This window comes from Alosa sapidissima, chromosome 21 (genome assembly GCF_018492685.1).
Source record: "Alosa sapidissima isolate fAloSap1 chromosome 21, fAloSap1.pri, whole genome shotgun sequence".
Classification (NCBI taxonomy): Eukaryota; Metazoa; Chordata; class Actinopteri; order Clupeiformes; family Clupeidae; genus Alosa; species Alosa sapidissima.
In genome coordinates, this window is record NC_055977.1 from 20,818,646 (window position 1) to 20,843,482 (window position 24,837).

The 24,837-nt window shown below is 41.4% G+C and overlaps 4 protein-coding genes across 6 annotated transcripts in view; 2 read left to right on the top strand and 2 right to left on the bottom strand.

Annotated features, from left to right (window-relative positions):
• Positions 1-4,593, top strand: part of oxr1b (oxidation resistance 1b) — a 53,404-nt gene extending 48,811 nt beyond the window's left edge. The window contains 6 exon segments of the mRNA XM_042076552.1: positions 312-392; positions 1,756-1,881; positions 2,085-2,237; positions 2,335-2,430; positions 2,586-2,659; positions 2,797-4,593. Of these exon segments, the coding sequence (XP_041932486.1) occupies positions 312-392; positions 1,756-1,881; positions 2,085-2,237; positions 2,335-2,430; positions 2,586-2,659; positions 2,797-2,932 (666 nt within the window). The 3' untranslated portion in view covers positions 2,933-4,593.
• A 2,425-nt stretch (positions 4,594-7,018) lies between these two features.
• On the bottom strand, positions 7,019-9,479 carry LOC121695571 (coiled-coil domain-containing protein 127-like). The gene is made up of 3 exons (XM_042076551.1): positions 9,451-9,479; positions 8,442-8,542; positions 7,019-7,624 (listed from the first exon to the last, which is right to left on the bottom strand). Exons 2-3 carry the CDS (start codon positions 8,539-8,541, stop codon positions 7,095-7,097), a joined length of 630 nt encoding a protein of 209 aa, XP_041932485.1. The 5' UTR covers position 8,542; positions 9,451-9,479; the 3' UTR covers positions 7,019-7,094.
• A 2,879-nt stretch (positions 9,480-12,358) lies between these two features.
• Positions 12,359-14,168, bottom strand: ccdc127b (coiled-coil domain containing 127b). 3 transcript variants are annotated; one of them, XM_042076548.1, is made up of 3 exons: positions 14,033-14,168; positions 13,458-13,577; positions 12,359-13,211 (listed from the first exon to the last, which is right to left on the bottom strand). In XM_042076548.1, exons 2-3 carry the CDS (start codon positions 13,570-13,572, stop codon positions 12,526-12,528), a joined length of 801 nt encoding a protein of 266 aa, XP_041932482.1. In that variant the 5' UTR covers positions 13,573-13,577; positions 14,033-14,168; the 3' UTR covers positions 12,359-12,525. The 3 variants fall into 3 exon arrangements, with proteins under 3 accessions (XP_041932482.1, XP_041932484.1, XP_041932481.1); XM_042076550.1 differs by lacking the exon at positions 14,033-14,168 and adding an exon at positions 13,784-13,985 and having other exon boundaries at positions 13,458-13,595; XM_042076547.1 differs by lacking the exon at positions 14,033-14,168 and adding an exon at positions 13,784-13,984.
• On the top strand, positions 14,095-23,231 carry sdha (succinate dehydrogenase complex, subunit A, flavoprotein (Fp)). The gene is made up of 15 exons (XM_042076531.1): positions 14,095-14,234; positions 15,248-15,331; positions 15,577-15,738; positions 16,110-16,253; positions 16,785-16,949; positions 17,117-17,265; positions 17,465-17,589; positions 18,078-18,246; positions 18,723-18,918; positions 19,024-19,195; positions 20,477-20,595; positions 20,989-21,100; positions 21,249-21,379; positions 21,776-21,889; positions 22,596-23,231. Exons 1-15 carry the CDS (start codon positions 14,175-14,177, stop codon positions 22,680-22,682), a joined length of 1,989 nt encoding a protein of 662 aa, XP_041932465.1. The 5' UTR covers positions 14,095-14,174; the 3' UTR covers positions 22,683-23,231.
• The last annotated feature ends 1,606 nt before the right edge of the window (positions 23,232-24,837 follow it).

The following is a 24,837-nucleotide window of genomic DNA, read 5'->3' on the forward strand; positions in this document are numbered from 1 at the left end:
CTTAATGCTAATTAATGCTTTAATCACTCCACTCACAAAGCAGGTGTTACCACGTCAAGCTACTACTAACTGTAATTAATAATATACATTTCCCAATCACAGCTAAATCTTATACCTCTCCAAAAATGAGTGGAAGAATGCTGAATGGACAGGAACTGTGGTTGGTGGTTTCAAGTGGTTGATGTTAAACGCTCTATCTGTTTTTTTAATCACTGGCCTCTCTTTTTCCATTGGGCCCCTTAACACCCCTTAACCATGATCTCAGGGCAGACAGACGTATCACCACACTGCTCTTCCTGTCTCTGCAACAGGTAGTGTCGGTGGCTGAGTACTACCGGCGGATTGATGCACTAAACAGCGAGGACCTGCGTTCGCTCTGCAAACGCCTCCAGGTGCCTGCCCAGTTCCACTGCGCTCATGCATTGACCCTTGCAGTCTGCTAATGGTGGGCGTGTCGAAGTGACTAGAGTCCATCTTCGAGTTGGGGTCCGTGTGCAGCCCATATTCATAGGGCAGCACAGGACGTAAATAATTTCACTTATGGCATGTGGCTAGTAACAACATTTAGCCTGCATTTGGCCTCATTAGTGATCTAAAAGGAATGTGAATATTTGAGATGGTGGAGGACCTGGACTTCTCCAGTTAGCAGACTGCTTTGGCCTTTGTGTAGACAGTGGAATTCTAAGATTGGCCAGAAGTTTGAAATGCCAAAAGGGCACCGATTGATTTCATATTCAGAACAAATAAATAATTTCCTCATTCATTCCCTGAGCGCAATACCCCAGCCATCCGAGTTCTTTGTTGTTATTGACTTAACATGGGTGGGAGCCAGGGTAGGGAAACATCTTTGCTTGTGTGTTAAAGAACCGTGAGCAGAAGAACACAGCTAGACTGTTTACAAGCTTTGAGACCATAAGGGAGACTAATTATTCCATTAACAGTAGAGGTCAGGGAACTGGAATAGATTCACCATTGCAGTTCTTGGAAAGTTTCCTTTCTCTGCTGGGAAGACACAGCCGTGAAGTGCAATGCTGAGTTTTTTTTTAGTCTAGACCATAGACTGCAGGGTTGATTGACAGGTTGATTGAAAAGGGTTATGTCTGCAGCAGTTTTTTTTCCTACCCACTAACATTATACAGAATTGTGTGGCCTCTGGCACTAACACCTTAATACCATAACCATAAGCTTGGACATGGTGCAAACATCCAAGAGTGAAAATCTAACCTGACACAGTATTGCAAACAAGCATAGAAAGCTATTGCCGTGATACACATTCAACTGTTATTTTTTTTAAAAAGGAACGTTGAACGGGGAAAGTTCTTATTTCCTGTGCATCTTGGATATTTGCCTTTGGTTTGCTTTGCCATTGATCCTGCTCCTCTTGTCCTGTACCCCCTGAGAACTCTTTAACCTGCTTCAGATATGAAAATTCTCATGCCAGGGAAAGCAGAAAAAGCCAAACTTTAGCCCTCCAAGCATGGCAGTGTGGCCCCAAACATTGCACTTCCCAATCTACATCCGTGCCCAGTGTGTCCAGTCGCTGATGTAGATTCGATGATCTCCCTTTTCCTCCCTCCAGACTTGCTCTAAGACTCCTGAGCTCTCATAGCATCCCATACTGAGTGACGTGTGCTTTAAAACCCTCCCACATGCCCCCCCCCCCTCTCCTATCTTTCCTCCTAAACCTGAGATCCTTGGTCTTGCATGTCGTGCAGTTGCATACATACTGAGTGGATTTCTGGCCTATACCCTCAGATCACCACAAAGGCAGAGGTCAACTCCAAGCATGGTCCATGTGTGAAGAGCGAGCCAGAACCCGAGGTGTTCCGGACCAACCTGAGTGAGCCGAGTGACCTGCTGCAGACTGAACAGATCGAGAAGGTGAGAAGATATACTTTACATCCATCCTTTTGACTATCGGTTGTTTTGTCTGGCTCTTATTATGCCACCTCAATGAAGTCCTACTCTATGTTTATATTATTTCATGGCATTTTGTCAGTTGCCAGTTAAAGAGTAGCTTAGCTTTCAACAATCATAATTTACATTTGTTAGCCTCTAAAGCTGTTCTAATGTGCCATCTCCAGCTTGCAAAGAACCTGCCCCCTCGAACAATCGGGTATCCCTGGACCTTGGCCTTCGGTACAACCAAACATGGCATGAGCATCAAGACCCTGTACCGCATTATGCAGGGACTAGACTCCCCAGTGCTCCTCGTTATTAAAGACAGTGATGGGCAGGTAGGAAAATGCTGTTCAATATTTCTTAGACAAGCCAGCCAAAGTTTTTGGGTTGTAACCCGAAGTGGTGGTATATAAACTATCTTTTTGATTGAAGGTTTTTGGAGCACTGGCCTCTGAGCCCTTTAAAGTCAGCGATGGTTTCTATGGTACGGGAGAGACATTCCTCTTCACCTTCTGTCCAGACTTCGAGGTGAGAAGGCACCTGCAGTTTACCCTTATGACCTAATCTAGAGGTTTGGAATTGGAATGTAAAGGCATGTGGTCAAGGAAATGGAATAACTGATTAATAAAGCATTTTCTTCCCTTAATGTTGCTGATGGAGTTAATGTGTTTTTTTTTTTAAAGGTGTTCAAATGGACTGGAGACAACATGTTTTTTATGAAGGGAGATATGGATTCCTTAGCATTTGGGGGTGGTGGGTAAGTTGGCACATCATTTACAGCTCCTTCCATGGCTCTTATATGATTCTCATATTCCACAGTAAATGTGAATCGTTTTAATGTATGAGTATACTTGTTCAAGCTAGTTCACTTTCTGTGCTTTTCTGTGTTTTTAGGGGTGAATTTGGGCTGTGGCTTGACGGTGATCTCTATCGTGGCCGGAGTCATTCCTGCAAGACATTCGGCAACCCAATGCTCTCCAAGAAAGAGGACTTTGTCGTTCAGGACATTGAAATCTGGTCATTTGAGTAAGCACGCCTCCCCCGTGCTGTTCCTCTGACTCTCTGTACAAATAAAAGACTCATTGGGGGGGTCCCCAGAGTACATCAGCCACCTCCCAGACCTGAATCACACATCACTCTCCTGGCTTCTCGGAGACCCAGTCATTGAGATTGCATGGGTCCTCGCGGGGGCCTCTGTGCTCGCAATCAATCCATTTGTATCGCTTTGTGTGTGTGAATCTCTTGTGTCTAAGTGCGAGAAAGCTTCTCTTGTCTAGAGGAGTTTACAGGATTGCTTCAGTTCCTGATATCCAGTGGGTCTTCATTGGGAAAGGATGACCTGGCAGATGTGATCATCATTTCTGTTCTGGTCCTCTGCCGACACGTGGCAGCTGTCCCAGAACCTCGAAATCATGATACTCCCCACCCCACACCCTATAACAGGTGGTAGTGTGCGCGAGCCATTGGAAACATAATCACAAACCAAAGCTCTAGCATTAACAAAGATACAAGGGATTTTGCCACTTGTAGCAAAAGCAACCAACCAAACTATAAGCAAAAGCGGCAGTGTAGCGTCAGGCTAGGTGCGTCCATTCGTCCACTCATGGCCCATAGCACATTTTCCCAAAGCACATACTATAGTGACTATACTCCGAACACCTGTGATGATGACATCCTATTCCTGTCCAGTGCACGCCTCTGTGCTGATACTAGCTTCCTGTTTGATCTGAGGTTGTGCCCCCCCCCCCCCTTCTCTTTATGCTGTGTCGTGTTGCTATAGAAACGTGAAGATGTGAAAATTACTTTGTGGTGGCCTCAACCATACTAGTGGGCTTACTGTCATTCTGTTGTTCCACTGTCGCAGCCAACAAGGAGAGAGTTTGACTACTTGTCACATCTGATGGGTCAGATAGAGAGAGAAATTTTATAATATATACATATATAGCAAATATATATTTATAAATATAATGTGTACATATAAATACATATTGCTGTTATTCGTGACAGTGATATGTTTTGTGCAGATGTCTTGACTGCAACGAATCTTGAATGTATATATCCTTGTAAATGATTAGAAATAGATCTACTATACAGTATATCTGTACACAAATGTATACATTTAACCCCGAGTAATGCTGTTGATTGCGACTGGCTTCTTGGGGCAGTCCACTGTACTTCTAAATTGGGAGGAAGCATGTCTCTGGGTACCAGGACGACGGCTGTGTTTCACGTCAGTGGTAACCTGGCTACGGTGTATAGGGTGACCTGGGCTATTTTTTTCTTCTTTTGCAATACCCAGGAGTGATGAGGGACTAATGTCTCGTGCAACTAGAGCCAGCCTCCTGGGCTTATAGATCACAAAGGTGTCAGCAGTGTGGAAAGAGAATAGCTGCTGCAATATTTAGAAAGGGCACCAGGGGATGAGCTGTTGTTTTTATGGCAAGAGAAGATTGAGAAGACCTGCTGAATGGGACGAGAAAGTGGACACAATTATTGTGGACTATTAGTTAATGAGATGGCGCCATCTCCTTCGCCGCCACCTGCCCTTCTCTGGTCTTCCAAAGCAGTGGCCCGTTTGATGTCCTTGTGGTCACAAAGATAACATCCAGTTGTCCACCTCTTGTAACCACACCAGATAACAGTGTAATCCTGACGTAGAAAATAAATAATAAAAGATCTATGTGATTCCAACATGGTGTCTTTCTTTTTATCCTCACTTTAAGTTTTTAATGTGAAAATGTTTCCTTCCGAAATGAATACAGTATGGATGTCAGTGCTGCCCTCTACTGGCCTTGCAATAGGACTTGTTGCAGTACCAAAGCATAGGGATGCTATGAATTATGTTATCTTTTCTTTCCCCATGGCAACATATGCAAGCAACTTTCAATCACCATCACACAACTACTGCAATATTAGTGCTTACAATATAGCCTATACTCCAAACAGACGATTTCTGAATTAGGGTTGTTTTGCTATACAATGATGTATGAAGGCATAAATTGTAACATCAAGTAGCTGCTATGAATGCAGTATTCATATTGACAGCCTTGACATTCATAGACCAACATAGGCTAGGCTACATCGGTGTTACCCTGAAGTTGCACCACAACATAATGGTTGGTTTCCCGGACATAAGATTCATGCAAGACATTTTCAGGTTAAAAGATATTTTACAATGGAAATCTTTATTTAAAGGTAGCACCAGCAATACTAAGAGATTAACTTAACTAAAAACTACACCAGAACTATTGGCACCTCTGTTAAAGTTGACTAAAAACCTGTATAATCTGTTGGCGATTTATTGTACTCTCACAGTGAAAAAAATAGGAAAAATCCAACCTTGAAGGGAAGCAATTTTATTCTGAGAAAAAGGAAAATCTCATAAAGAAATAAAAAAATTTAACAAAATCACGTCGCTCACAATTATTGGCACCCCTGCTTGTAGGATAATACCTTCTTAAGCCTCCATTTGCCAATAAAACAGCTTGCAATATTCTCCTATGACACCCCATAAAGTTGGAGAATACAAAGCAAGGGATTAAAGGCTAGGTCCATTCCTAGGTCCACTTGAGCATTCTCCTCTTTGATTCACCCCACAGTTTTTATGGAGTTTAGATCAGGGGACTGAGATGGTAATGGCCGAAGCTTGATTTTGTGTTCAGTAAACAATATTTGTTTTGATCTGGACGTTTGCTTTGGTTCATTGACCTGATGAATGATATGACCAACTTTTAATGTCTTGGCAGAGATTGACAGATTTCCTTTGAAAATGTTCAGGTTTTTCTTGGTGTTCATGATACCATGCACCGGAATTAGGTTCCTATAAGGCCTTTGGGAATAAAAACAGCCCCACAATAGCACAGCCCCTCCACCATAACTCTCATTAGGTATGTGGTTCTTTTCAGTGTAGGCGTTCTTCTATGTAGCCTACGCCAAACACACCTAAAGTGTTTCTAGCTAAAGAGCGCAATTTTCATTTCATCTGACAATAGGCCATACTTCCAGACAAAGTCATTGTCCATTCAGTAGGCTAACTCCTGCCGTTTACATCGGTAATTAAATGACTGGACAGCCTTTACGTGGTATACCCTCTAAATAATCTAGCAGTGAGGTCACTTTTGGGGGATTTTGGGGGGACTTGGTGACCAAGATTACCTTTTTCTGTAACTTTCAAACAGTGGTTCTTATGGAATTTTTTGCCATCTTACCATCCTCCATAATGTGCGTGCGGGGGCAAGATATACCATTGGTCTTTGTCCAAGCATGTTTGTCATATTTCCAGTTGATCACAACCTGTTAATCATTGTTTTAACTGTAAATAAAGGCATTTTTAACAAAGTACCTAGTTTTTATAGACATCCCTGACTTACAAAAGTCAACATGCTTTGTTTTTATTTAGATTTAGTGTATTATCTTGTCTTTCCTATGTTGGAAAAATGACTAAGGTGCCAATAATTCTGGAGGGTAGTCTCCTTGTAAACATGGGTCTCCTTGAAAACAATATAGTCTCCTTGGAAACATGGGGGTATTGGGGAGATGGCGCGCTGGTGTTTTGTTGGCTGCATCACATACCTATAAGATATCTTTTAGTCTGAGATGCTCTGCTTCAGCTTCTGGAACTCTTAGAACATAGACACCCTGGAAAGATTATGAAGTGTTGTCAGTTGCATTAGAATATGCATTAGCATATTAGTGCAACAGCACGACACCGCTAAACTTGATAACATACCAGTCAGAGTTCAATGGTGTGAAACCCAAGCTCACTAAGCCTACTGATGAAGATGAAAGGTTATGTGTTTTTAAATTCCCTTTCTGATACCTCCATGATGTAATCATGTCGATTCCTTAGGAATCATGAAATTCAGAGAGCACTGCAGAGCAATGCTATGATGCATAATTTGTATTCACTGGGATGACAAACATTCCACAAGCTTATATGGAAATCACCCTGTGTAAAATATGATTTCCTGGTATTTAGTAAATCACATGTTTGAACTTCATAATATTTCATTCAAAATTATTTAAATTGTGAAGTTTTGTTTATTTGTTTTACACTTATTAACATAAATTGTAGGCATACAATATCAGGAAGATGACAATCAATAGCTGATGGTAGGCCTATTAGTATTTCATTTTTATTATTCACCAGAGAACATAAGTCAGTAACATTCTTTAGTAATATTATGACCACCTTATTTCTCAGCTGACTCTGAACTCATCAAATACGCCTTGGCCCTCTGGTGCTTCTGCAATTCAACCAGTAGGCGCCAGTAATCCAAGTATACCCACATTAAAGATCCGTTCTTGTCCTTGTCTGGGTAGTCTACTGCACAACTGGTGTCATAAGCAAAGATATCCCCAAGACCCTCCTTCATGCCCAGTGAGGCGAGAGCTGATTCGTCTACCATCGCCCGCAGGTCTTTCTCTACCTGGTCCTTCTCTTCCGTCAAGAATTGACTTGACCATTTCACCTTCATTTCTGTTCTGTCATATAGCATTGTTACGTTCTTCTCAGGGGGATGAAGGATGCTGCAAAAGGCGCTCTGTCTTTTCACCAGCTTTTCCTCCATCTTCCGGAGAGCCTCAATCATTGACTGCTCCTGCTGACCCTCCTTGTCCAGGGCCTTGTGGAAGGCTGCCCTCTGTGCCTTCAAGATGGCGACGGACTTGCGTTCCCTCTCTAGATCCTGCTCCAGCTGTGACATTTTAGACCATAGCCACCCTGCAATAATGATTAAAGACAAAACCACTAATATGCCAACAATAATATTAATTTGGGGCAGTGGTATCACAGTGATTAAGGAGCTGGGATAGTATGCAGTAGCCTGAAAAGTTGTGCCCTTGAGCAAGACACTTAACCCTAAGTTTCTCTGGAGACCCTTGTAATATATTTAACAGATAGATAGATAGATAGATAGTTTATTTCTTGTCATTCTTATGGTTCACATAAAAACGAGATTGTGTTTCACACATCAGCCAGCAGTCAGTAATCAGTGCACAATAAAAAAAAATATATATATGCTAAAGTGTGTATGAATAGGTTAAAACAGGATGCAATTAAAAAATAACTAAATAGATGAATAAGTTAATAAATAGAGTATATTCAATTTAATTCACACTCTCTATGTAAGTCACTTTAGATGTGTCTGCTAATATAAATGAATATGTCAATGATACAGGGTTGCCAAACAGGTTTTATTGCAACAGTTCAACACTAAACTAGTAGATCAAGTTAAACTAGATCAAGGTGCTTACAATACCAGTCAAAGATCATGGGTGTAACACTTATTGATAAAAATATACTATACTTTAGATTTGAATAAAAGCATCTGCTTTCCAACTGTTATTTTTAAAGGTTCATATCTTCATAACTTTAAACAGTAGCCTGGCTATATTACTACAGGGGTCCTGCGCAAGCTATTATTCCACTTGTTATTTCCAGCTGACAGAATGTCCATATTCCCTTGGAGATTATTTACATTATCTCATAATGTAAATAATCTCCAAGGGAATCAAGAGAAGGTTATAATATTACTTACGAATAGCACCGAAGCCCAGCATGGGTATGAGGTAAGCATAATTCCATTTGCTGTTATCCCCACCTGCCCCCTGGTCAGGGCCTCTGCTCAAGTTGTTCATGCTTCAAACAAGACATTAAAGGTGGACATGAACTGTCAGATTGACCCAGTAACATTGTTATTCAAAATGATCAACTGTTAACGGAATAGCATGCGGCTAGTTATTTCACTGAGTATATATAATATACTGTAAAAATATTACAATCAGACAGGCACTAATTAATACCATTAGTTAGTCAGCTTACCTGTATACGGGTTCACCCTGAGATTAGTTTCACTTCCACTTAATCTTCCTCTTATAGTCATTCTACATTCAATTTTGGGGGGTGTGTCTTAAGACAATCACCCTTTGGCGATGTGTGAGGTGCATTATGTAAATGTTCCAATTTTTTTTGTCAAACATCAGTCTAAATGTAACAGGGTGGTAGATGGGAAGGGCCAAGGGGCCAATCACAGTAGCCTGACTACGCCACCCTGAGGCCTAGTGCATCAGGGAATCTTTAAGAGATTGTACCGCTTTCAGGTTCGTAACTACACAGTGGACATGAATTACAGGAAAACAATATTTATTAAGACAAAGGTAGGGAAGTGGAGATCTGAGGGTGGCAACTATGGAAATTCAGACCAATACCATGCAAGCATAAAGGAAGGTTCAACTGTTACACAGCAAAGGTACACAGTAAAGCTACAAGGAATACACCAAAAACATCACACGTGCTTAAACTAGACCCCCCTCAGAGCCACCTCCCTACTAAATAAAGATGAAAGTTACAAACAGAAGGACAAGACAGGCAACACAAAAACCAAACATAAAATAACCAAAGCAAAACCAAGACAAGACAGCAGCACGACCCATGTTCCCCATCAGCATGACTGCTGCCTAAAAGAACAGAACACAGAAGATTAAACAAAGAACACACCACAATATACATAACATAAAACCACAAATGTCTATGGGGAGACAGCATACCCAACGGTAGCAGGCAGGGGCTACACCAGTGGAGTCTACATTGCTACTGGCTACTGCCCCTCTTAAGTAGCACTCCACTGGTGCCAGATTGATCAAATGCCCCGCCCCCTTCATTAGCACTTCCAGGTGCTATGGGGAAATAGCAGGCAGAGAAGGTCTAAATCAGTAACACTACTACAATGAAGGAAGAGTTAAAGGATGTTTCTCAGAATCTGAATTAGTTGCTTCAGTGTTTCAAAATGGATTTGTGAATAAACTGTATTACCCCAGTACCATTTATTTTATTGTATTGTTTATATTAGATAGATAGATAGATAGATACTTTATTGATCCCCAGGGGAAATTCAAGGTCTCAGTAGCATACAAACATCACACACACATTCACTAACAGCAGAAAAAGTAATTAAAAGTATGTAACACAACTAAGCAATAAGGACAGTAGAATATAAAGAATGTACTAAATATACTAAAATACAAATTCTACTAAATAACACTTAATCTAAAAACAGTATCCACATAGTGGGTGATTAATCAATCAAGAGGTGCTTGCAATGACTGAGGCAGGGACTGAGCCTGTGATTCTCTGTGCATAGTAGGTAAGGTAAGGTGCTCTGTGTGAGTGAGTCATGGTGATGGTGCAAGAATAAAGTCAATATATATCTATATATATAACTATATTAAGAAAAGGTATAAGTGTGGCCATTATGTATATATGACACACTTTTAAAGGATGAAAACAGATGATAGATGTAGTCAAGACTGTTTTAGAAATACAAAGACACTACAAATGCAAATTAGCCTCTGAGCTATAATCTGTCTTGGTCATGTACTGCACATTGTCCCTGCTAAATAGGCCTAAACTAAATAAATAAATAGGTCGGTAAATAAATAAAATGTCCTGGGCCCACATTCACAAAGAATCTTAAGGATAAAAGTAGTTCCTAACTGGCATATTTAGGAGAAACTCTTAAATCTTCCTCGGTCACTCCTTGTTACTTAGGAGTCCTTAAAAATTAGTCATGTCTCTTCTTCTCTGATTTTATTTACAATGCTTTATTTGCAAGTAAATTGATTGGTCTATTTCGTCTATTTAAACCTTTTATTTATATTTATCAGGTTTCCAAAAAAATCTTTACTAATTTGGACATATATATCAGGAGTGTCGTCGAAGGCTGGCTGGTGAGCCGCCATCTCCCGCAGGTTGTTCTCCATCTCCTTCCTCTTCTCCTTGGGCACCAGGTAACTGCAGATGGGGCTCTGCTTCTCCTCCACTTGCTGAAGGCCTGGATTGCCGTCAGCTCCTGCTGAAGAATCTCAGTCAAAGATAGTGGCAATTAAAGCGGCATGTATTTGTATTTTAATGCTGCAGCATGATGTGCAACATCACAAATGAGAGTTTATGGGCTAGGTTGATGCTGACCTTTGAGACCAACATACCACAAATAATGTGTCATCTTGCATGCAATTGTAAAGGTAGTTATTTAGTGAAAACTGCATTTTCGGCTTGCGGGGGGAGTGGCCCTTGGGGACCAAACGCTTATTTTCTGTACAGTCTAGTAGATCTACAAGCCCATCAAGTTTCATGTTGTTCTCTGGTGTTTTCGGTGTCACAAAATCGTTAACCAAAAAATTCAGAACATTGACAGAACTCCTAGACTGGTGCCAAAATCCAGAATTGTGACACCCACAGGCATTTTTGAGACAAAGTTGGCAACCAGTCTTACCTTGTCAATTTGGGTGTGCTGAATTCAAATCTGCAATATGACAAGCTCTATCTGACCTCTAGAGGTCATTGAACTTTGCAGCTGTAAGCGTCCCAACTGAACCCAGTTTCTCAGCTTCATAAGCAATGAAATGTACTAAAATGATGAATTAAGTTAACAAATGGCCTTGTTTGGTAAATATTGGGGTGCTGAATTCACTTTTTCATTTGCAAAACCATAAGTGACCTCTGATAACCTCAAGGTCATTAAACTTTGCCTATAGGCCTAGTTCTCCATGCTCTTTTGCCAGTTCTCACTTACCTTCCTTCTGTGCCTTAGGCTGTTATCAATCTTGTTACAGAACTGAAGAACTGTAACTGGCAAAAATATGCATGTCGTTGCCACACTTCTGCTGATGTTTGCCGAAACGAAGCAGACTAAGCACACTAATGTCACAGCCTAGCCATTCTCATGGTGGCCATTTTGGAAAAAAAATTGAAATACACATGGACTGGCAGTTGTTTTGTCTTGTTTGGTCCTGTCTATTTGTTTTTTGTGTGTTCATATTCCCTTTGGGATAATACAATAAAAAATGAAGTTAAATGCATAGGCCTATAGGCAAAGTTTAATGACCTTGAGGTTATCAGAGGTTATATGTGGTTTTGCAAAAGAAAAAGTGAATTCAGCACCCCAATATTTACCAAACAAGGCCATTTGTTAACTTAATTCATCATTTTAGTACATTTAATTGCTTATGACGCTGAGAAACTGAGTTCAGATAGGACGCTTAAAGCCCCAAGTTCAATGCCCTCTAGAGGTCACCAGAGGTCAGATGGAGCTTGTCATATTGCAGATTTAAATTCAGCACACCCAAATTGACAAAATAAGACTGGTTGCCAACTTTGTCTCAAAACTGCCTCGGGCTTCCTAAATAAGCACGTTTTTCAATTTTGGCACCAGTCTTCACTACCAGTCAGTTTTGAAGAATTTGACAGAGTTGAAGAATGTCTTGTATGTAGATAAATATAACTTTTTTTTATAACTGTCCAAAATAACCTTTCATTGCAAACCAATGACAAGAATCTTCCTTGGTCTATCTTCCTTATTACTTATAACTGAGCAGTCCTTGAAAACTAGTCAAGTCTCTTTACTTTTCTGATTTTATTTACAACGTTTTTGTAAGGAATGAGAGTTCAGTTGAGTGGTCTATTTAAACATTTTATTTATAGATTTCCAAAAAAAACCTTTCCACATTATTTTCTATTAAAGTACTTATCAGGAATGTGCAGTGCATGATTAAAATGTTCATCCTATTATTCAGATGAGTGTTAATCTGTCACATCATTTATGTCACAATATGCTCTTGACCATCTTATTTCTCAGTGGGCTGTGTACCCAGCAGAGATGCCTCGGCCCTCTGGTGTTTCTCCAGAGACACCTGCAGCTGCCAGTACCTCAGATAGACCCACATCAGACTCCCGTTCCTGCGTTTGTCTGTGTTCAGGTATTCTGCACAGCTGCGGTCATTTTTGAAGATGTCCCTGAGACTGTCGTCCATGCCCAGTTGGGCAAGAGCCGGCTCGCGAGCCGCCATCACCAGCAGGTCCTTCTCCATCTCCACCCTCTTCTCCCTGGGCACCAGGATGCTACAGAAGGCGCTCTGCCTCTCAACCAGCTTCTCCTCCACCTGCCCAAGGGCCTGGATCGCCGTCTGCTCCCGCTGGCTCTCCTTCTCCAGGGCCTCGTCGAACAGCGCCCCAGTGGCGCCAGATTGCTGCACCCGCCCCTTCTCCAGGTCCAGGGCCTGGCGGTCACGGCTCAGACCCCGGCGCTCCTCCATAAGCTGCTGGCTCTGTGAGGCCAAGGCCTGCTTGAATCCCTGGGCCCGCCTGCGTTCCCTCTCTAGCTCCAGTTCCAACTGTACTGTCTCCTTGCGGTTCTCTGCTAGTGACAGCCGGTACTTCAATTCCAGGTCCTCTTGGATGATTTTCATGGTCTTGTCATACTTGGTCCTGGCCTCATGGATCTCCTTCTGGGACTCTTTGGACCAGATCCATCCTGTACAGATGATGAAAAACACATACACTAAATACATTTTACTACATGTGCTTCAGTTGTGCCCCCACTTTAAACAGTATAACCTGGCTCAATGGTCCAGGCACCACTTACAGGGCGCGCAGGCTATTATTGCAACAAACCGCTTCTTCTTTCCAGCTAACAAAAGACCACATTCCCTTGGTGATTATTTACACTAGCTCAAAAGGGATATTTTTGCCCTGTAAACATGGCTGTAACATCACTTACGAAAAGCAGCGAGGCCCAGCATGGGCACGAGGAGGGCATAATTCCATTTGCTGTTACCCCCACCTGCCCCTTGGTCGGGCCTTATGTTCCAGTCTGGGTCGTTCAAGTTGTTCATCTACGCTGCAGCCAGACAAACAAGACAATAAAAGAGGCTTAGATAACTTAGCCTAACATCAACATCAAGGAGGTCGCGAACTGTCAAACGGACGGGACATCACGTTGTCTCATTGATGAGATGCGGTTATTAAACTGCGATACCCTACGTAAAAATATTACTACCAGATAACTTTGACATAAATAAATGTCCAAATTTTAAGCTAGCCTACCTGAGAAACAATATTTCACAGAAGCCCCGTGCAGTTTTCATTTCATAGTAGGCTACCCTAAACGGACTCTGATGGTAACGTTAGCCTTCAGCCGATAGCCTACTAATGCTACATTTGTGTTGTTTGGAAAGTAGGTGCGTATGTGAAGCCTACTCAACATCTAAAAGAAAATGTCACTATAAAATGTCACTATAACAGATTATCTGTTGTATGTGATACAATCACAGACTTTCTTTAGAATGCTCTTACCTAGCCATGCATTTCATATAAATATTCGAAATATTTTCGTATTTAGGAGTACCCCTGCACAGTTGTGAATGGAATCTTCCCCGTACATGAACGCTGTGACGTCCACAGTGCGTCCACCGGTGTGTCTTTCGAAACAACCAACATGGCGTCTGTGTGCACTGCCTCCCGTGTTCTCGGGAAAAAAGTGTTGTCAACAAAAGCGGTAAGTTATTTGTGATTATAACTGTGAAGGTTGTGAGAGTGTACGGGTTTCGGAGCTTGTTTAACCTTCATTTAAATGTGTACGTTTTCTGACTCTAATGTCGTCCATTTCTAGAGGCTGGTTTTGTAATAGGCATTCAGTCAGGTTAGATAATCATCCCATAGGATGGCTAACAATAAGTTAGCTTTCCATTTCGCTCTCAAATTTAGGCAATTGGTTTATTTTAATCGCACATGGTGTTCGTTTAATCAGATATAATGCTGAGAGAATTCTGATTGTTGAGATCATTGCATGGTTATTGGTAAAATACCTGCTAAGTAACGTTAGCCATGTAAACAGTCACTCACTGAAGGTCAATCAAAGGAAAGTGCAGTGTTAGCTTTCCCAGCTAGCTTAGCAAGCTAAGGAAGCGAAGGAAGACGTTTTTCTGTAGCAGTTAGAGATGTCGTTGAGAATATCTCTGAAACCTCGTACCTTTACAGCGAGCTTCTTTGTTGCATTAATTGGCATAGATCAGAACTGACGTGTTTATGTAGCATTGTAGCATCTGCTTTTCATACACTCCAGAATGAACGCTGAAATAATCCATCGTTGGCATGCACTGCACTTTTGCTGTGGGGAATTTTGTGATGTTTTTAAAACAGCTACTACACTACTATGCTGTGGTGGTAATTTCATGGAAATAAAAGCCATGAAATTAACACCACAACATAGTAGTGTAGTCAGTTATGTAATATTAACTTTTCACGACCACATGCTAGACACTTGAACTCTGGCAACCTTTGTTATGTCATTGCAAGGTAGGCCTAACTACGAAATGAATTTACTTTACAACTTACATAAAGATTTTCTTTTTTTTCTTTTTGCCAGTAAGTGCTTCTGCCACTACTAGGAGCAGCAGTGGAAGTACTGCATGTTCACAAGCTAGCTGTGAAATACTAGATACAAACGATTTTTGTGACAGGAATAATCAGTGCTGTTTTTTTACTCTAATAGCTGTCCTTTCTCAACAGCTCCCGGCAGTATGTCAGACCAACTCCAGAAAGTTTCACTTCAACATTTATGGGAAAAGGGACAATGCTAAAGTTACCGCTGGGGTAAGGGTCATATCTTCATTACATGGACCTTACAACATTGTGATGTGGTTTAATGTCATTCTGTTATCAGAGAATGCATCACTAAATTAAACGTGGTTCATATTCTTCATCATGCATGTTATAGTAGATAATTCTGTGTCCACAAAATAGAAGCAGTGATTATTTCCACTCAAACATTTAGGTTCTATGCCAAATGATGCTGGATTTAATGAAATGATATCATGTGTGCATGACTTTGTTCACAGATCTCCACACAGTACCCAGTAGTGGATCATGAATTTGATGCAGTGGTGGTGGGAGCTGGCGGCGCTGGCTTGCGTGCTGCCTTTGGCTTGTCAGAGGCTGGCTTCAACACAGCTTGCGTCACAAAGCTCTTCCCTACCAGGTCTCACACAGTGGCCGCACAGGTAAACATTTACTTTCGAAAGACCTCTCAGATTCAGAGGTACTTTATTGTTATTTCTAAAAATATGTGAACTTGCCTTGAGTATTCACAGTAGTTACATTTACACTAAATGGTTTATTCGGTTGGTTATACGCTTGGTTCTGTCTGCATAGAAATGTTTGGATTAATTGCTAGGTTACTATGTCCCCGTCAGAAGTCTGTCTGTGTGCTATTAATTCTTGACAAAAAAGTCCAAAGGTCACCTTGTCGCAGGCTCAAAGGAAACTTAACTTATGCAATCTCTGCGGCACGTTGTTTGACTTTATGTATAGTGCATAGCATACATAAGTGTATACACCACAGCTGCATCAAAATTGTTTTGTGCCCCTCTAGGGAGGAATCAATGCTGCTCTTGGAAACATGGAGAACGATGATTGGAGGTGGCACTTTTATGACACTGTAAAGGGATCTGATTGGCTCGGTGACCAGGACGCCATCCACTACATGACCGAACAGGCCCCAGCCGCTGTGGTTGAGGTGAGAGGAACATTTGCCGTTAATGTGGATGTGCACAATATTGCCTGTTTTGTTGTGATGCAGATGCTCTTGGTTCTGTTCTGCCTTAATGTGTAAACATGGTGAAGTGTGCTTTACCAGTCTGAAAAATATGTAGCCCCAAATCAGCCATCACCTCTGAGATGTCTTGCGTAACTTTTGCCCATTCATCACTGTTCCTACTGAGCAGTCAGTGCTATTTTTGGAATGGTCTGTCAGCTGAAGAACTAAGGTCCTAAATGGTTTACATAGTTTCTTCACATTCTACTTATGTCCACTATGTTATTTTTACTTTTACTGTACTGGGTCGTTCTTAATTACTGACACTTTTGGGTGTTATTGACACAAGTCAGAGTTTAGTGCAATTGCCAGGTAGCCTCTGTTCTGCAAGATCCTTGGGGTGCTGAAATGTTTTGCGTCTAGCCCATGCTTGCATGCAGACACACACACATATATACACACACAAACACTGCATCACTGACACACACATTTACCCTCCTTCTGTCCTTGCAGCTGGAGAACTTTGGAATGCCCTTCAGCCGCACAGAGGATGGCAAGATTTACCAGCGTGCTTTCGGTGGTCAGAGTCTTAAGTTCGGCAAAGGAGGCCAGGCTCACAGATGCTGCTGTGTGGCAGACAGAACTGGTCACTCCCTCCTGCACACTCTGTATGGACGGGTAAGATGCTTCCTGATAGTCGTGATTTTGTTGCATAACACTGTCCAACTATATTTATTTGGTATGGTGTTTATTATGATAGGAAGACCAACATGTTTGAGGGGGAAATCAGTTTATCCTCTGGCTCTGTCAGGATGATGTGTTTATGTGTGCTTGTTTTCTCCTAGTCGCTGAGGTATGACACCAGCTACTTTGTGGAGTACTTTGCCCTGGACCTGCTGATGGAGGATGGGGAGTGCAGAGGGGTGATTGCCCTGTGCATGGAGGATGGCTCCATCCACCGCTTTAGGGCCAAGAACACAGTCATCGCCACTGGGTAGGAGCAGCCCTTACCATGAACTTTTAACATATCATGCAAAAGTGCATGTAAAATATATAACTTAAGTAAAATAACATTGCAAGAGGATAAAATTCAGTCTAAATAATCCATTTGAAGTCGTTCCACATGTACACTGTAAAATGGAATGTGATGTCCCTTTGCTTGTTCTGTTACTGACCCGTGTCTGTCTGCACAGTGGTTATGGCCGTACCTACTTTAGCTGTACCTCCGCCCACACCAGCACAGGAGACGGAAACGCCATGGTGACCCGTGCCGGGCTGCCTTGCCAGGACCTGGAGTTTGTGCAGTTCCACCCCACAGGTGAGTTGCACTCCAGAGAATGTCATACTGATTACTAGGACCTCTGGTTGAGTAATGCCAGAGTCATTGGTTACATTCATTAATTGTTTTGCCATTGGTCCTTATCCAAGTCGCTTTTGGTCTCTTTTCCAAGTTGCTTTGTGAATGACTAAGTCTAAATTTAAACCCTAAGAAGGAAGTTTGAGCTAGGATGAAGGAGTGAGTTGTTGTAAACTTGCTATAACACTATACCGTAGTAATAATGGTAATTAGCAGACCATTGGTTTGCAAATGATTCTGCCATGGTGTCGTCACATTCGCTGGTGTGGCATAACAATTTATTCACGCTTCTTGCACTTCCTGCCCACAGGTATTAAATGTCACTGCAATGTGTATGTGCAAAATATATTATGCAATGTGTATGTGCTAAATATATTATTCCAGTTGGTGTCCTCATCCAACCTGTAGCCTGGCCTTATGTGGCTTATGATATAACATTACGCCTCTAGGTATCTATGGAGCCGGTTGCTTGATCACAGAGGGTTGCCGTGGCGAGGGTGGAATCCTCATCAACAGCGAGGGTGAGCGTTTCATGGAGCGATACGCACCCAATGCCAAGGACCTGGCATCCCGAGATGTGGTGTCCCGCTCCATGACCATTGAGATCCGCGAGGGAAGGTACGACCCAGTGTTGTGTTAAAGACCAGCAACAGTTATCACTGAGTCTTGAAAATTACATGCGTAATTTTTCCGGGAACGGTATGTTCTGTTGTCGGAGATTATTCAAAGCCTGTGTCCAAATGTCAACATTGTTACTTTACCCTCATCCTCAGCTGACACCTCTGGCATGTTGCCAAAGTGACACCCATAAATGCACACAGACACACACACAGACACATGCACATGACTCAGCAGCTGCTTCTTCATAAAGGAATACTTGGTAGACTGTGTCAGACTTGTTAGTGACTGTATGGGCGAAGCACAATTGCACCCATTAAGTTGCACTGCAACTAACACTGAAGCAGATAATGATCATATCTCCCTTGTGTGAGAATGACAGGTTTCAGGCCTTCAGCATACATCGTTTTGTAAACACACAACAAAGCATTTTCAATCATAATTCATTGTGTGTGTGTTTCTGTTCTCCTTCATAGGGGTGTGGGTCCAGATAAGGACCATGTGTACCTGCAGTTGCATCACCTGCCCCCCCAACAACTGGCCACTCGTCTGCCTGGCATCTCCGAGACAGCCATGATCTTCGCCGGCGTGGACGTCACCAAAGAGCCCATCCCCGTGCTGCCTACCGTCCACTATAATATGGGTGGCATTCCAACCAACTTCAAGGGACAGGTACATTTTATTTTTTTATTTATTGTTTTTCAAAGGGTATAGAGATCATCTCGGCCTGTTTTGTTAGCTGATCAGTGGTAAACCTTTTCTTTATGAACTTTCCAGGCTATTACCTACAAAGACGGCCAGGACCATGTTGTGCCTGGGCTGTACGCTTGTGGAGAGGCTGGCTGTGCATCCGTCCACGGTGCCAACCGCCTCGGCGCCAATTCCCTTCTGGATCTTGTGGTGTTTGGTCGCGCGTGCGCCCTCACTATTGCCGATATCTGCACACCAGGTAACAGTCATACTACATTCCTCTTTTTTGACACATCACCCGCTCAGAAGTGCTTCAGAAAGCAAGGCCGTTCCGTTCCATTTGGCTACTGGAGATAAAATCTAAATTCTTTCTAAGGGTGTTTTCACAGCCTTCTTTCAGGCTTCTAAATGAACTCAGAACAATGACTCAGCATTTTTTGTGCATATGTGAACACGCCAACTGAAATCAGACCCCTTTAACACGAACCGAACTGAGACCACCTTGGGAGGTAGTCTCGGCACAGTTCGCTTTGAAGTCCGCGGACTTGGATCGGATACGGTTCGCATTATCTGTGCATTGTGAACACAAATCGCCCTGTGTCATCCTTCACATTTTGCATTGTAGGCTAGCCTATTTTGTCCTACTTGACTTTCCATTGTCAAGAGAGAAGGCACGCCATTTATTTATTTATTTATTTTAAAAGATATCATCATTAGGCTCATGGTAGGCCTACAGACATTTGTAATTTGGCTAAAAATTTGGTATGTTCTAACGTTAATATTAGGCTGAATATCTTTTCATCCAAGCTATTGGTAGCCTAACTAATGAAGAATTGGCAAATTTTGGATTACATAGCTCACCATTTTTCATGATTTGCTAGGCTCTGTGGAACTCTGTCTTGCATGTAAAAATCACACCAGTAGCCTACATAATGAGCAGCGCAGTTAACAGGCTGCTGTTCACTTGTCATTTTGGACGTGAGCTAAAGTTGAACATGGCAACAGTAACCAGGTGGGGCGGACCTACCACTGAATTACTGACAGTGTGATTGACTGGCATGTTGACTGACAGCTCAAGAGGATAATTGCAATAACTTCAAATCAGAATTCATTCTAAAAATATATTGTCATATATGTATTTCAGGAAAAAAATGAATTTATGAAACAAAATCACCACACCAAGTATGGGTTATGATAATTATTTAAACCTGATAATTAATGATGATGGAAATGAGCAACTACATAGCCCTTTATCCAAAGCAGTACTCTAAGGTCTGAGACCCCAAGAGAGGGTAATAGTGTGAACAGGAAGAAAACTGAGGCCCCGTCAGAGCTGAAGTGCTACAGAAAGATATCTGAATCCTCTTTCAAATGAACCCATAATGTGAATACAAAATGAATTTCAAAATGAAGTCCCTTTTTTTATGGTCCACTTTCTGGTCCCCTTTTAGTAGACCGAGTTCTCGGTTCATTTAAAAGGGACTATATGTGAAAAAAAATATGTGTCATGACCCTGGTGATCTTCTCTCTGTGACTGTAGGCGAGAAGCTGCCTCCACTGAAGGACAATGCTGGTGAGGAGTCTGTGGCCAACCTGGACAAGATCCGCTTTGCCAACGGAGACATCAGGACCTCCGAGATTAGGCTTACCATGCAGAAGGTTTGTGATTTCCTTGGGGTAGCGTGTTGAACCTATTCATCGACGCTGACTACTGGGCATTTGATGATTTTGACCCAAGACGTAAGAATGGAAGCGAATGTGGCGATTAATTATGAAATCATGCACAGGTTTAAACAGTAGAATTTAGAATTATATTTGAAATTGGAAAATCCTATAGCTTGTTTGCTGTCATGCATCACACCCTAATTACTGCTGATGTTTAAATGATCATGTGTAAATTGGACAAAACACAAGATTACCCGCATGAGATTACCAGGCATTAACCTTACAGTTTCAGACTCTGTCGTGTGTTATTAGTGGGGTCATGTCCCTGAAGACCTTTATTGCCATGCGACCTTAATCTCTTATCTGTCTTGACCCATATGTTCACAGACCATGCAGAGCCATGCCGCTGTCTTCCGTACCGGTGACGTGCTTAAGGAGGGATGCGTGAAAATGGACTCCGTCTACCAGACCCTGAAACACATCAAGACCTTTGACCGAGGTTGGTTTCTTTCCCTGTCACTGACTGGATAGGGAAAAAATGAAGTAAAAAAAAAATAAAATATGAGGATTAAACAATAAAACAAGTTAGCCTGTAATGATATGTAAATTATCAAAAACCATGGTACCATTGTGTTCTCCTCGCATAGGCATTGTGTGGAACACAGACCTGGTGGAGACCTTGGAGCTGCAGAACCTGATGCTGAACGGCGTGCAAACCATCCAGTCTGCCGAGGCCCGCAAGGAGAGCCGAGGAGCCCACGCCAGAGAGGACTTCAAGGTGGGTCACCTCTCCGCATCGTGCCATCGACATCAGGGTTGACTTCCTACACAAAAAGTGTAGCTCCAGTAATTAACAGATGATGTTCTCAGCGCCTATCATGTTCCGAACCACAGACACTCTTGATCAGGCCCCTCTTAGTGTTGACTACAGATTTGAGCCTTGCAGGCTATACTGAAATTGCACAGAAGTTAGCATGATAGCTTTGACTTGTGTTGTGTAATTTGTCAGTCGTCACTCTGAAGATATTGCCTCATCGTTTAACTGTGGTTACATTGTGCTTACAGTACTTGTAATCCAAGGAGGAATTGTGGGGGTCCCTCAAAAGTACTTGGATAGACTGTTTATTCTATTAAGTGTTAATGGAATTAATGTGGAGGACCTCTTCTGGTTTAGGACCGTGTTGATGAATTCGACTACTCCAAGCCCCTCCAGGGACAGGAAAAGAAGCCGTTCGAACAGCACTGGAGGAAACACACACTGTCCTATGTTGACCCTGAGACGGGAAAGGTAGGCATGCTGAGAAAATGAGGAATTGTGATGAATAGTTGAAGCTTGTAAATGTAGTTCCTCGAAATCTTAGTGTTTATGTGAAATATCCTAGAGAGTAATTTGTATTCTGGTGGCAAGGTACCACTTATAAATGCTGTTTTAGGGCAACCTGGCACACACAATCACAGGCCACTTGCATGTTTAGTGTGTACGCTTTATGGAAGGAGCCAACAACACGACAAAAGAATTATATGGAAGTGCACCATTACCATAGAGAGCTTGTTATTGCACTGTTGCACTGGTACTGCACTGAATACTGTATAACTACATATCATTATGTCCAAATATGGAAAAGAGCCACATTGCTGTTTAATTTCTTTTGTTTCGAAGAAAAATAAACATAACACATGCTTCTGTCAGCCTGAGTTAGCATAAATATTGACAGATTTAGTGGAGGGAGAACTATTGCTTTAATATCAAGTGTATTTAAAATAATGACATTACTTGGATTATCCTGACAGTAGTCAGATTTATTAGCTCATGGAGCTGGAGAGCAATTGCAGTCAAGGCAAGGTAGACTCTTATATTGAATATTGCTGCAACCTTGATGCATCTGTCTCTGACAGACATTATTTGTATTAATTCATGTTGAAGGTAATGTTGATTTAATTGAATACATTTGATTAATGTAATTCTTGAATGTTTGTGTGTCTTTCCCCCTAAGGTCACCTTGGAGTACAGGCCTGTAATTGATGACACACTGAACATGGAGGAGTGTGCGGCCATCCCTCCTGCAATCCGCTCATACTAATCACACATACATACACATTTCCATGACCATCTCAGTCTTGTCTTTATTCATGATGAGATGATACTCCAGCAGTTGCCCCAGACTTGTCTCTTGGAAGGCCCTCTTGCAGTCCATTCAGTACACGGTTCATGCAAATGAGCTAAACGGACTTAACTCAATCATTAAAAACATGGGTTGTTTTGTGTTTATTAATATACTGAATTATATTGTATCAAATTGCAGACAAGAGTGATTTGTGTCATTATCATCCATCATCTTTGCTTATGTTCTTTGAAGCAAATAAATAAAATATTTAATATTTAAATGTTGACTGATTCTTTAGATACATGTTTTAGGAGGCAACAATACTCAGCACAAAAATCTGTTATTTAGTGAGTATGTATTCTCAGATGCCAAACTGAATGTGTCATTCTCTTGCTCTTGACTATTGTGGCCTTCCATTCAGGACAAACACATTCAGACACAGTATGTAAAATGCTATACATCTTGCATGTCAAATGTTTTTATAGGCTTTATTTAAGCTCAATAAAGATACTCTGTTGCCCTCCATTTTGATTAATGTCTTTCCATTAAGCATAGTTTTTTAGTATTTTGTGTACAATAATGTACTAAAAATGTAGTGGGATTTAGTGTGCCTGGCCAAACCTTTCATCAGGATTGTGATCAATAAAAGACCAACCAGTTTGAGTAGATAGCTCAGAAACTGGACTTCTTTCTGAACAGCTCCTATGTGCCCAGAGTAGTTCAGTCATGCTTGCATTGGCAGCTGTTACAATAAGTCTAGGTTGGTGGTATTAAAGCCTTTGAGTTGTATGACCTGTGGTGTCTGTTTCTTCAGGAATGCTAACATGTACACATCTGTTTCCTACATTTAATATAGCAATACCTACTTCGTCCTTATCATTATGCTCATACCCTCAGCCTACATTGTTCTATGCCAGATCTAATATTAGACCACAAGGTTATTCCCAGTGTTCAAAAGGAGAGCCCAAATCTGGGTAAGCCATGCTGAAAGTGGGCTATGAGGGTGGTTGCTACTGTATAAAAGCATGCACGCGCATACCAAAGGGGGTTCACTTTTTATTTATTTATTTTTGTACATTTTTTCTTTTTAATTACATTTTTTAATTAAATTAGCCAAGTAATAATTATTTTTAATATCTGAGTAAAGAGTTGCTCTAACACTAGTGGACTACTGCCTAAAAAGCATGCAAAAACCTCCATCCTAACACACTTCCAACCTTGTTGGTGAAAGCCCACAGATGAAAATCATGTTTATGTGAAATATTCCAGAAAGTACTCTGTATGCATGCTGGTGGCAGTGGTATAAACACCACTTATAGATGCTGTTTCAGTGCAACCTGGCACACACCATCACAAGCCACTTTAATGTTTAGTGTGTGCACGTTTTGTAAGGAGCCAATAAGAAAACTAAATGGAATTGCACCATTTCAAATTGCAAAGAGAGCTTGGTATTGCACTGAATACTGAACTACACGCCATTGTGTCCAAATATGGAAAAGAACCACATGTTGTTTAATGCTTTTTTTTTTTTTTTCAAATGAAAATAAACATGCTTCTGTCAGCCTGTCACCCATCTGTCAACTTTAATCTGAAGGTGATACTAGTTGCCTAGAAAGACACACCTCAGGAAGTGTAGAATACTTGCCTTAATTAATGTATGGTCCTCTCATTCGACCAGTGCATGTCTTGACCTGATGATGGCAGCAACAGTCCCTAGAGTGGATAAGCTCCAAAGTACACTAACAAGTAAACACCATGATTTTCTTGCTGAGTATATCCTAAGCCTATTATTAACACAATGTTGTTGCCAAAGTGTAGGCTAAACTAATGTAAATGTGTATGACTGTTGCTGAATAATTCTACATCCTTGTAGAATTCCACAAGTGCCTTTGTTTGTTTGTTTGTTTGTTTACCTCTGTGTAGTCAAGTCAAGTCATTTATTTATATAGCACACTTAAACGCAATGTAATTGACCCAAGGTGCTCAGAAATAAAATAAATACAGTAATAAAAACAAAAATAATGACATAAATGACAAATAATGACATAAATGATAAAAAATAATAATAATAAACAGATTATGATTGTAGATAAAAAAACAACAACATATGGTTACTGAAACTACTACTACT